The sequence below is a fragment of the Pseudopipra pipra genome, chromosome Z, assembly GCF_036250125.1.
Source record: "Pseudopipra pipra isolate bDixPip1 chromosome Z, bDixPip1.hap1, whole genome shotgun sequence".
Taxonomy (NCBI): domain Eukaryota; kingdom Metazoa; phylum Chordata; class Aves; order Passeriformes; family Pipridae; genus Pseudopipra; species Pseudopipra pipra.
The window spans coordinates 22,333,189-22,346,964 of record NC_087581.1 but is presented as its reverse complement, the minus strand read 5'-3'; the positions used below and the strand labels follow the sequence as shown (position 1 = coordinate 22,346,964).

Sequence of the window (13,776 nt, the reverse complement as noted above, 5' to 3'; positions counted from 1 at the left end):
TGTACAAATATAAAGCCTGATTTTGTTCTTATTCAAGAAATGACCTTTTTAGCAAAATGTTCAGCCAAGCTTTACAGGCATGGGACGTGGGAAATTTACAATCTGATTGTTTCATTTCTGTGGGTAACCCTGCAGCCTTATTCCACCACTAGTGTGATTTTACTTGTACCTCTGCTTTTGTCCCTTCAGCACGTTATAATTTCAGACTGACCTTGATTCACATCCTCCACCCATGTGTTCGAGTCCCTCATTATTTCTAACCAGACTGCTAATGAGAAAATTGTTAGTGACATTTTCTCAATTCACACATGCTCCTAACAGTAGAGTAAAATAAAATGGGGTCAATCAAGAGCAAACCTCTGGATTTTTTCAACCAGTAATGTTGAGAACTCTTCTTCCACAACTGTGATCATACACACTTGCATGCTGTCCCCTTAACTGTACCAAAAAATCTTTCCTATACTTACCGTTTTTCCTGAAATAAATTAATTTGGCATATTGCAGGCACAGAAAGGAATAAACTAGTAGATAAAAGGCATGTTTCCAATCTACAGTAATAACTTCATGCAGCTTTGAAAAAAACAGCTTCAAATACTATGTTACCAAAAGTCTGAGTCACCATCACTATCACTGTTTTGTTGCTAGTCAGAAACAACAAAAACTAAGTCTGACAGATCACTGCAGCAAGACAATTTTACTGATAGTGAGCAGAGACTGAGTAAATACAGCATCACCAGGTAGCACCATTCCCTCTGGACATACCAGCTTGCATAACTCTAACTCAGCTCTGTGCTGAATGATCTTGGTGTGCCTCAAGTGACCTAGTTGAAATGACTGTTCTTCCAACATCATTCTAGTTGATGGCCCCTAAATATTACTTGCAGAGATGCAGAGTTCTTCATGCATAACCATGGACATGGTGTGTTAGGTACAGTCACAGAACACAGAAATATTTCATGAACCCACAACAGTCTGTGATGCACAAGTTGAAAACCATTCCTGGGGCTCTAAAGTCCAAGAAAAAATTATTAGCTGGAAGTCACCCTTCCTCTTTGCTCCAGAGAGATTTGTGAGGAAACAGAATAAATCTCATCTCAGTTATGAAAACAGCAAATATTTAGGGGCAAAACATCCCATAAAAAAATAATTAAAAGATCTTGGAAATCAATAACTATTAGGCAGCAAACGTGCACTTCTAGAGAAAGAGGGACACGTAGAACTCCTACATAAATTTGGGTCACCCTAGAAATATGCACAGACATGCCAGCTGGAGGCAAGCACTGCCAGACTGCAAGAGGATCCACAATTCAGACACAGGTTTATGAAACCACAACACTTGGCAACAAATCTTACAATTATTTCACATTCGCTATGCAGTTAACTTTCAGTTTTAAGACCATACAAAATATAAAGCTATGCCTTCATAACCCTCCATGCTACGTGTTAAAACAGGGTGTGCATGGCTGTGGCAGCGTGCAATACATGTGTGATTATAAAATCATGTATTAAACAGTAGCAATCTATTCCTCAGTAGTACACTGTCCCCAACAGTTAGAAAAACAATTAATTTCTCCTTCAGGAAAAATCCTGTAAAGTATGGAATGGTTTGAACAGAAATCAAGCAGGAAGGACTTGGAAGCTCCTGAATTTGTCCTGAAAAGACCAGCCACATGCAAGAACATTATGTAACCTTCTGGACTCAACAACAATAATTTGTATTACTAAATCATAATTTGTGTTCAATTTGGAATATACCTCATAATGGCCTTCTTTAACTGCATCTTGCAACGGTGTTATTTGTTCCTTTTCTGCAGCATTAACATCAGCACCTGCTTTCAAAAGCAGATTTGCTATCCCATAAAACCCTTCCACACTTGCTATATGTAGTGCAGTCAAGCCTATGAAAAAGAAAAGCATGTATTTCACATTTGGATAAAAAAAATTCTAAAAATTTATGTCAGTTTTAGGTTGCCTATTTGATAAAGATTTCAGAAAGTATACTGAAAAGGTACAAACTGATGCATTACAGTAAGTTGTATGAAGAAATATTTATGAAAAAGTCACAAGGGTTGGGAGATCTCTTGCTTTTCACAAAATTTGCACCTACTGAAGAAGCAGACGCTGCTGTAACAACATTAGATTTGGTAGTTCTATTATGAAATGAGAGAATTATTTGACCCATATCTTGGTAACTTCTCCTGGAACAAAACATATATGCTGTTTTAAGAACAACATAGTTTTTCATGGCACTCTTATTTATATAGCTATGCTGAAGAAGGTTAGTAAGAAAGAAGTTACAAAAATAAAGACGTGAACTATTACCAAACAGAAGTGTTTTTTAAGACTACCCAAGAATAATTTGAGTGTCCAAATAAATTAAAATTCCCTACTGAAATTCCATCTTCATTCCTAGCTATATGGAATAAGCTTCACAATAGAATTCTACTCTATGAAAGAGATGTTGAGGAAAAATGTGAAATATAAGCCTTTGAACTGAGTTTAGCATAGCCATCCATCAGCTCCTTAAACATGCAGAGTGAGAGAAATAAGGGAAAAACAGAGAGGATTTTCCACTTCCTATCTTCCAACTCTCAAATCAACATGCCCTCCAGAAGACCATTTTGATCAACAGTCTTACTCAACAATCTTCCATTATCAGAAGGTTGTTGTTGGGGCCTAATTCACATACTAAATATGTGAATTAATAAGGCTTAATGAAACTCTTTTGCTGCCATAGAGCAAAATTATCTTAATTTCACTGGAAAGAGAAATTCTCAAGGCTCTCTTATACACAGCTGAACCTGGAATATTGTATATTCCTACAAATTGTGTTTATTATGAAATCTGTTAAGGGGAGAATTAAAAGGTTCACTTAAGGGAATGTATTAATTTTTCCCTCAGTAAAATGTATCCTCTATCTGATACAATAATAAGGCCCCAAAAAACTGCACCTACAACACATTCAACTAATAATTCTGAGGGATTAGCGACATGAGGCAAGGATGCTGTGCATGCTCCAGATCAAGAAGAAACACAAGTTTCACTGCAACTGTTTTTCAGATCCCTTGACACCCTGAATCAAGACTCAAACTAAGAGCACAAGACAGCATTTCTAATGTGCTGTTCACATCCTACATGCTGATGTCCAGGAAAAAAAAAGGAGAAAAAAACCCCCAAACCAAACAACAGAAGATCACAAGAACTCAGCAAAGTACTGAAGCAGAATATTGTAGCACAGGAATAAGGAAAAATACTAGGCTAAAATATAGATAATCACTGGTGAGATGCTTTAAAGGAAGAGAACAGGTACAGAGGCAGAATATAATTCGGAACAATGACTCCCAGAGAGATCAAGATGAAAGTGCATGTCAAAATGGCACAGGTCTGGCAACTACTTCTTTCTGACTATACCTGCCTCATTAAAAAAAAAAAAAAAAAAAGAAGCATGGCCAGGTTAACCTCTCATCTCTTCAAGGAGTACAACTAAAAGATACTTTGTGCAGCTGTGCTGTTTTTGCACTAAAAAACCAGCAACCAGAGCCTGGGGAATGAAGAAATCGTGGCCTGGCAAAACATTAAAAAGGCAGAAAAAGGAAGCAACTGTGACAGCAAAAACTAGAAGCAGTGCACTTTGGTATACTTGTCTACTGTGGCTGCACTATCAGCACTTCTCTGTCGTCAGCATGAGGCTTTGAACCCAACCAACAAAATATTTTCTCACCTGCCTCTAGCACAAGTTAATACATATTATGAGTCACTCTGTTAGCTCAAACATCTGTACTCCAAAAGTCTGAAATCTGCTGTTGACCCAATCTATCTCCCAGTATATTCCAGAAGACAGATAATTTTTAACTTAATTTTGGACTGTTATGTGCCTGCATTATGCAATAGCCTATAACTGCAGAATGTGAGTTTTTTCCTTTCCCACAGAACAGTTGTGAAATCCTAGCCACCAGCATGGTATGAAAACACTCTAAGAATTGAAGTTTTCTACCAAATGAGCTAGTTGTCTGAAACAATCTTCTCTTTTGTTGTGGAAGTTCATCAGATATTAAGGGAGGAGATGTGGAAGTGCAAATAAGAAACAGTCTTATATTTGAAAAAACCAAGTGATACTTAAGGTGCAAAGCCTTTGACACAGAGTATCACACATGAAACTGGATAAGGTGAATTGCTTCAAACAAAACATTAGCAGCTGGCCACTATTTGTCATTCCTTTTTTTTTCACGCCCAAGATGAAAGAAAAATGGAAAATACCAAGTAGTCACAACTTTCTTAAAAAGTTAGGACAGTGCCAAATTATAAAACTACAAGTTCCCTTAAGATGTAATGGGCAAAATCAAAGTCCCTGAAAAATTAAACTGAAAAATCTATGTCTTGGTGTCTCAAGTTGGTCACTGAAGTGGACAAAACTAACCCCAACTTTCAAACCCATGAAGTTGATTATTTAATTAGGGACTGCTTTGTGATAAGCAGGCACAGAACTGTTGAATTAAGGCTAAGTAAACCTAATTGCATCACTATGTAATTTTTAAAGTGCTTACTTTTCCCTCCAAATTTTCTTTTCTCATATAGTTTTATAAGTAGATCTACGTATTTTACCATGAACAAGTACCAAGTGAAACCAATAAAAATATAATAATCTACTGACCAGTAACAAACCTACAGTCTTGTCCACTGCACAAACTCATAATATATGCTTTTATTAGTTACAAGTGAATACTTCACTGAAAATAGTATTTTAATACAACTGCAACTTACCAGAATAATCCCGAGCATTTACATTTCCACCAGCTTTTATGATCTTACGTACAAGGTCTACATCTTGATGGGTAACAGCTCTATGCAGTAAATTCTCACCATACACATTCCTCCTGTGGATTGCTGAAAGTGTAAGAGGGCGAGCCAGACCCTTACCAAAGGCTTCTCGTTCTGAAAAATAATGTTAAAAGCTCTGCTGCACAGAAAAATACCTTTTCTCTCTTATTTTGGCACTTTGTATTACAGTTGGTAAATGATCTTTCTGAAGAAACAAATGCTCATTCAATCTAGTAGAAATGAGTATCTCAAAAAACACATCACCAGTTAAATAATAATACCATTCAATAAAAGATGCCATAGGGAATTCCATAACAAAAATGCAATTGAAATGCAACACACAGAAATATGACTTTGTAAAGGTATGTTAACTTTAGATTTCTTCCTTTCTAATGACATTTTTGCAAAGTGCATTGCTTCCCAAAGGATGATAAAACTGCTATTCTGCAATACAAATCATTGTAAGGAGACCATCTCAATAACTAAGTCAGTTATTCAATAATTTAACTTTTAAGAAAACTCAAATTTATCAACCATTATTTTGTAATAATTTTTCTTTTAAAACCTCTGCTTTGTGAGGAAGTTTTTACATTCGGATAGTGATTGAGATTAGCTGCCTCAGACTACCTTTTCCCATTACTTCACAAACAGCTCAGCCTTTTCTGCAAGGAGTGAAAGGTGAATATGAGGCCTAAATGTAAAAAAATACTATCTCCCATTATGCACTCATCACAGTTTTCATCTTGGCAGAAATTATTTCCAATACATAGATGAGCTCTTCTGTACTTCACTAGCAGTGCCATTCCAGCATCCCTTGAAACTGTGGTGAAGAGCATCTGATGAAAAACAGAGAGGGAAGAAAGAAGGGAAGAAGAACAGCAGAACTTCCTGCAGGAAAACATAGTACATGGCCTAGGCCATCTACTAATGAAAACGCTTGGGACAGCAGGCTACATACACTGCTCCTCTCCACAGGCTGTAGCAGGTGTGTCTCACTGGCCCTAAAACTCTGCCCAGGTGTCAGAAATAGACCTTAAAAATCATAGTTCTTCTAGAGCTGTAACTCACACAGCCTGATGTCTCTGTTTTGTGCATGGTGATATACTGTGAGCTCAGACTAATTCTCAAACTTCTTAAGTTCTTGAGTCTATGTAGATTTTTGGAATCTAACAGATATGGGTTTATTCAGGACCTTCCCTCAGTTGAGCACATGGACAGTCCCTCTCATCTACCTGCCCAGCCTTGCAAGATCTTAAGCATTTCAGATATGCAGTCACTAGTCAAAGCTGGTCTAAACTAGCCAAGCAGTTCAGGAGGGATTAAACTGCATAGATATACACAGAACAAGGCGCAGTTTTATGCTGCAATTTACCTGATTCAACTTCCTCCTTTAAGAGGACCTATTTCCCATCACTTCCACCTTGCCTTCCCTAGCACCTTCCATGTGCCTGACCTTGTGCCAGCCCAAATGAAACTTATCATCGGGCTGTTTTCTCAGAGAATTACCAAACTAAGATGACTCATGGGCTCCTGATTGCTAGGTCTGACACAAAAAGGAGATAAACTTCTACACTGGTTTAACGCAAAGCTACCTCTACAGGCATTGCAACTCTTTCAGCAGAAATCATGCTAAAGAACCAACAGCCTATTTATTGAGCGGAAACTAGTAAGTCAGTTTGAAATAGAGGAGCAGCTACTCATTCAACTTTAAGTCTCATCAACATCATGCTTCTATCATGAATACTGAAAATCCTGCAAAAGAGAAGGTTTGTTAATTGGAGGCAGAATTCTTCACGTTTTGTAAGATCTATAATGTAGCTGTTACAGTTCAAATACTTCCAAACTTTGTAAGATGTTTAAATGACTGTAGATTCATGGATAAATCCCAACTAAGTGGCCTTTAAAAAAAAAAACAAAAAACCCCACAAAAAACAACTTTTAAGATCCCAATCTTAAAGGTGCTGGAGTGAGGACATAAGTAAGGAGATTCTTTATCCTCCTACAAAATTCCTCAGTGAGGTAAAGAACTTGTCTGTATGTATCTTCAAAGGATGAAAAATAGTAATCTTTCTGTCTGACAAAGCACATCACAAAGAAAAATACTTTACAAGATGCTCCGTAACTGTGGTAGTGAAGGCCCTATAATCCTGTAGACAGGATAACAACACCAGGCATTCAAAATAGAATAAACCATTTTGCAGAGGCCAATTCTTGCAAACGGCAGAGCCCTGAGAATGAAGTTGCACACAGAACACTAAATGATAAAAGGATATATAAATGTGTGTCGTTTATATACTTTTTCACTCTGCATGAAAACATTTCTCTTCTTGTCAGAATACACTGTCATTTTTTTTCATATAAAACACTGTGATAAAAACTGCATCCTGAAAAACTCATGATTCTTAAGGAGTTTATGCAAACAAGTCAACTGTTAGGTTGCTAATATGAAGGTTTTCAGAAGTGAGGGAAATTATCAATAATTTTAATTATTAAAATGAATGTTTCTACCACCTTTTAGATAGAAATTCATGCCACAATATATTGGTAAGGTTATTAATTGTATTTGATTCAGTATAGTTGTTCAAATAATAAAATAATCTGTATGATAACAGCATAGAATATCTTACTCCGTTTGTTGTCAATTCTCTTGCTCCTCCGATTAGCTTCTGTATACTCATTCAGAATTATTTCTTGCCATATTCTGGTTTCTAGATTCTGCTTGTCTTTAGAAGTAGATTTCTGAATTTTACTGACAAGAGATTTGCTTAGAATCAACAAAATTATTCTCTATATAAAACAATGTTGACAGTAGAGGTAATAATATGAATGTATCTGATTTTAAAAGGAAGTAACAGCATGCAAGTACACAGGCTAACTTAGGTAGTACTTAATAAAGAGTAAATCAGAGGAGAAACAAACTTCCAGATCTTTTAATAAAAGGCAAAACCTTTACTTTTTGATCATTTTAAACTCATTCACATGACAAATCAGTATTCTATATGCATTGTATTTATTACATTAATATTTTTAAAAAATTAAGAATATTATGCATTAATTTCTCATACTCAAAATCCTTGAGTTTGTTTCATGTCATACTGCCACTGTGAGACATTCTCTGCTGAATCTCTTCAAGTATTTTATGAGAGGAAACACAATCACAATCTCTGTACCTTCCTGAGGAGGTCTCTCTCAACTTCTTCACTTACCTTGATATTGTTTGGGCTGTTTCTGCACATGCTGTAAGCTCCACTGAATGTGAATGTCCCTCACCAGTTTGCTTTTTACTAGAGGTGGCATCCCAGTAATCAGGAATTACTTCTTTCTCTCTCTGCTGATCACCCACAGGTTGTGATAAAAAGAAAGAAATATTACAAGCAACAACCAGTAAGCATGCAGTAAAACAAGAGCTGTATATAAAAGAGCTCCAAGAACACTTATAAATTGTACATGTCTTCACAGACAACAGAGGTGTTGCTTAAGTGAATAACTGGATTTCTGCAGATAAGAGAGACAAAGGCTGCCATAGGAGAGGCACCCCTGAAGTAGTGTGCCATACCATGTGCTCCTGACAGAAATAGCCAAGAGAATTAGGATACTCAGAATCACAACTTAAAACATAAATCTCGGCTGGCTGACAGCAAACAAAAGTTGTTCTATCTGAAAGTTATCTGGACATATGAATTGACTTAACAGACTCATTTCAGTTTCCTATAGACATGAGCTCCTGTCCTAAAAAGTTAGATAATGTTTTAGATGTCTTAAGCTGGCCCATCTTATCTCACCCTTGCAGAAGCCTAGAAACAGACACAGGGTAAGAACCATGTTTCACTCGAAGTTCAGTGACTCCTAACTGAGAAGTTATTTCTAAAGACACACCATCCCTGAGCTACAGACACTATTGGTGAGATTCACTTTACTAACCTTCAGCCTTCTAAAAGCCAGGTAACTAGATGTCACTAGGCATCCTCATTACCCCCACTACTGACTAAGAGGAAGAGTTACTTTCAAAGATGATAGGGATTTACTCATCCTAGAGGGTGTAATTGATTTGTGTATACCAGAGACTTACCCTAACAGTAATGGAGAGAAATCCCAGCCTAAAGACAGGTCATCCCATGCAAGTTAATTTGAGCTACTTGAGTTTATTCCCTGTTTTAGCCAAGTGAGTGTAACATGCTGTCATGTACTGCTCAAGCTGCTGAAACCTGGGTACTCATTAGTGCATTACTCACTTGAGTAATGCTGAAAGCTTTTAGGACACACCCTCAACACACATGCATAGAAATTCTTTCTCAATGACATGGGAGGACTTGTTAGTCCTTTCCTGGGATACTGACAGAAATGGAGAATTCATTGATTAATTTTTTTAATTGATATATTTAGCAGAGAAGCTACTGAAGAGGTGAATTGCTTTCCCAGAAGTGGTCCTCCTGGATCAAGGGATGATGCATACCAACCTGGGATATGGGGTTGTTTAGCCTGGAGGCTGAGGGTGGCCCCTATCACTCTCTGCAAATACCTAAAAGGAGATTGTAGTAAGGTGGGGACTGGCCTCTTCTCCCAGGTAACAAGAGACAGGATGAGAAGAAATGGCTGGAAGTTGTGCCAGGGCAGGTTTAGATTGGATATTAGGAAAGATTTCTTCACTGAAAGAATGGTCAGGCATTTGACAGGCTGACTAGGGAAGTGGTGGAACCATCATCCCTGGAAGTGTCCAAAAAACATGTGGATGTAGCACTTGGGGATATGGTTTAGTGGTGAACAGGGTGGTTCACAGTTGGATGGTTGGACTTGATGTTCTTAAGAAGTCTTTTCCAACCTTAATGATTCTATGGCACTTGGGGAAAATCAAATATGTTACTTTACAAAACTATCACAGCAGTACTTTTTGACGGTTAGAGAAGAAGAAGAAAACATTTCAATGAAAAGAAACCTCACGCTTGCTTTATAAGACATCATATACTAAAATAAATGGGCTATCTAGCACCCTGACTGCATTCTACAGGACAGGACAGGCTCTCCTCTTTAGAGCACTTGTTTCACCACAACAAGAATACTCGGAAGAAACAAGAATGAGAAAAGACCAAGGTGAAGAATATACTGTTAGAATTCAACAGTTACTAACATATTAACTGGGATTTTTTTTCTCATTAAATTGCCTCCTTACTTCCTGCCTTCAAGAACACCAGGTGAAGACACAAAAAAAAAAGCTAAAATTGAGTATTAATCAACAAGAGGTTATAGATACCCATTTCCACAAGACTCTGCTTCATAATCTTAACTGTGATTTTGAGTAGATCTATACATAAAGCTTCACACAGCTGTGCTACAAATTTCAGAAATCAACATGTCAATTAAAAAGCTTTGTAAAGTGCCATAGTTCTGAGACAATTATATGAGACCTTTCAGCACCTTGAAATTGCCACGTCTGTGGCACATTTTATTACATGCTATGATATTCAGTTAATATCGCTAGGAAAAGACAGAATTAACTCATAGTTTTTGGATGCTTTATACCTTTGTGGGGAAGCAAAGTGGTTGTAAACCCACTTTAAATAGCTGGCTATACATAACTGATCATTGATTTGCGGCTCCAGAGTATTCAAAGACAACACAGAGCAGACAATCAGATTACAGGTTTACAAGAGATGCCTATTACACTTTGTAGCATAAAGATACATATCCTATATGTTGTCCTCTTTCCCTTATTATAATCTAAACAGGAAGAGATTATGGCAGTGCTTTCCTTTCATGCTCCTCTCCAGATTTTTGCATTTGAATACAAATGACCTGTTCCAGAACACCTTTGCAGCACAAGGTGTAACAAGAAGGATCACACGCTGTATCCATACATTCACTGACTTCTTCAGGGGAGGACATGGACATAAAACCATGCCTTAATTTTTTCATCAAGTCTCACATAAGCACAACTAAATCAAATAAATACACTTCCAAACACGTGTGTAAAAAATCCCCATTGAGTAACCCTTCCAGTCTACAGAAAAGACACAGCTGAATTTATTTTATAGTACTTGCAAAGCGTTTGTATGTTACAGCAGTGAGAACTGTGACAGAAGAAAACAGCACACTATAGCCAGGAGAAAAAATAGAACTGTATGGGGTAGGAATGTAGAGTTTTTGAAATTCCCATGCTGATTCTAGACTTCCGCATCAGTCACTGAATTAACTTTAACAGTATTTCCTGTCCCAGCAGGCTGAACTTTTTCATCACATGGATATATCAAAGCAGAAAACACACTATTGGACTTTTTAAACAAAAACAACTTAAGTGATTTAAACATGCAAATTACTGATGCCAGTTTATTCTTTACTAAGATTCACATCTCTAAGTAATTTGGCTACTATAAAACATTTTATGATAAACAGGGATTTCCAAATATGAATTAAATAGTGTATATACTTGCTCATTTGTTGTCCTCTGAGAGTCGGATCCTCTGAAGGCATTTATTTCTTTCACCTGACTTGTAGCAAGTTGAGGGTCCATCATGTTTGTTATTTGTGTACAGTCATCATCTAATTGGGGAATGCTGGGTTCTGAATTTAGCTGCTCTCCCTCGGTGTTAAGCTGTCTCTCAGTTGGCACCATAGGAGTGATAGGTTGTACCACAGATCCTGACAAAGCATCCAGAGGCCTCACAAGCTCTACCGGCAGAGCATCACTGCTCTCAGCTGCTGATGGATCAGTGGAAAAGGCATGACCCTGACACTCTAACTTGTCAGGCAATGGGTTTATCACTTTAAGACTCTCAGAATCACCAGGGGATGTTAACACAGCGCTGCCGTCAAATCCACCAGTCTCTATACTCTGTTCAGTGAATACATCCATGAAAATCTTCCTTGGGGATGTCAGAGAAAGATTTGTATCATTATTAAGGGAATGCTCCTCTACTGTGTTATCAATGTCAGTAGTGGTCACACAGGTTCTGTGGCAATCATCCAAAACATGCTGAAATGTATCTTCTGGTGTCTGTTCATTTAGAACTGTTACGTCTTCCACAGGGCCACCTAGACAGAGGCTTATTTCTGGAGAGAGATCCTCATTACTTAATTTTTGCAAAATCTAAAAATTGAAACAAAAAAAAGTTCACAAAAAGTAATGGAACAACTTTTTCTACAAAGCATTTAATTAATATTCACTTTAGAAGTCATCTACATATATACATATATATGTATATTTTATTATCAATTTTTACATAAACTACAAGACTCAAAGCCCTCCTTCACACAATTGCAAGAAGGCTTAGACTGAGGTCTCAGTTTCAAAAGTAGACCACTTCAGCTCTTGACCTTCATAGCAGTGAAAATCCAGAGCAAGAGAGACTAGATCTGTTAAAGATACTATGTCATTGCCAGTGACCTGAGGGTATTAAAAGGCTTTAAAAGAAAGTAATTAAAAATTTCCGTCAAGTAGAAATAATGAAAATTAGTATATTCATAATAATAAAAAACATGTAGTTAGTAAAACTAACTAACTACAAAACATGAGTTTTGATTATGTGTATCCCACACAAATGTGGAACATCTGTGCCTCACGAACTTCAGTTCAAAAGCTTAGGAGTTCAAGAAGTTTGCATATTTGAGTTTCCACACTGAGTACAGAACACAAAGGCACAACTGTTCTTGGAAAAGTAATACTGCTTCTGTTTTTCTAACCACTTTGAGTTGCTTTCAACAGATGCATCTGTTTTTATACCAAGACATAGGTTTTTTATTTTTTTCCCTATCCTTGTTTCAAACGTTCTGCAGAAGAAAGTATGGTGCCTCCACCAACCTAAACCATATTTTTTTCCATATAACATTTGTATATAATAGTGCTCTTACTTAGTAATACTAGTCTTACGAAAATACCTTTCAATGCATTTTTAGAGTCTTTCAATGCATTTTTAGAGTCTTGCTGCCAGCAAGTGGTAATACGGGGCAGTGCAAGAAACCTTTAACCACTGGTAACATGATTTCAATAAAGCTCACACACAGTAAAACAGGGCAGAAATCTGACAGCATTGAGTCACATTCAGTTTGTAAGTAAACATAAATCCCTGCTTCTTTGTTGAAAACTTATTCCTCAGAGAGCTGTTCCCTATCTTATATCTTTGTATGTAATTCTTCCTTTTTAAGTACTGACTATTTTTTACTTTGCTGTACTGAACTACACTTTCTTTTTAGACCACTTCTCTAATGTATGCAGACTATAAACCAACTGCATAAAACCCCTCTACTGGCACAACTTTCTGTACTTGAAGAACTGTGGTATAAACAGCATGTACGTACATTACAAACTTCCTAAGAAAAATGCTCAGTGTAAAGGGCAGGTGAAACTTACATTTATATTAATGGAGAAGGCAGGTAACGAAGGATTAATTTTGCAAGATCCTAAAAACCCAAATGTCAACTGAAATCCAAACCCTACGTGTGATGTGTTCAAAAAACTTCTGCCCAATGCAGATGCCTAAACTTCCTTAGCACTCATTTCTGTTGGTAAAATCCTGTGGGACTTTCTCTACAAATAATTCAAATCTGCAGAACATAAAAGAAGTTTAAACTTTCCCTCCCTAAAACCCATCTTCAGCTGCCACTTATGTGCAAAGACACTTAAAAGCCCCTGTGCCTAAGATCCCTGTACCTTCAATCGCCTGTTGAAAAGCAACAGAGGAGCTGCCGAAGCAGCAAAGCTGAGCGAGCTGTGACTGGAATCAAAAGTGGGAACTCTCTCTTCTGTCGATCCCAGCCTGGTAAATATGGTCTGAAAATACCTAAGTCTCATTCAAATGAGGAACGGGATTCCCCCTCAGTCAGCAGTTCAGCAGTAAAGTATCTGTGGTAAATACAGGTTCAGACCATCTTCCACCAGAAGAGCTATGCTTCAAGCAAATTATTTTAAAAAGGGGTTTCTACATATAAAATGTACCACTTCAGCATATTGCTGTTGATTATTTTATG

The 13,776-nt window shown here is 37.2% G+C and overlaps 1 protein-coding gene across 15 annotated transcripts in view; it reads right to left on the bottom strand.

Annotated features, from left to right (window-relative positions):
- The window catches only part of ANKRD31 (ankyrin repeat domain 31), a 62,078-nt gene that overhangs the window by 37,085 nt on the left and 11,217 nt on the right, over positions 1-13,776 (bottom strand). For 13 of the 15 annotated variants that reach the window (XM_064641672.1, XM_064641681.1, XM_064641667.1 and 10 more), the window contains 5 exons: positions 11,240-11,899; positions 8,025-8,149; positions 7,446-7,567; positions 4,762-4,932; positions 1,756-1,898 (listed from right to left, as the gene is read on the bottom strand). In XM_064641672.1, coding sequence (XP_064497742.1) covers positions 1,756-1,898; positions 4,762-4,932; positions 7,446-7,567; positions 8,025-8,149; positions 11,240-11,899 — 1,221 coding nt within the window. Of the gene's footprint in view, positions 1-1,755; positions 1,899-4,761; positions 4,933-7,445; positions 7,568-8,024; positions 8,150-11,239; positions 11,900-13,459; positions 13,616-13,776 lie in introns of those variants that run through there. The other 2 variants (XM_064641675.1, XM_064641668.1) reach the window with 2 other exon arrangements.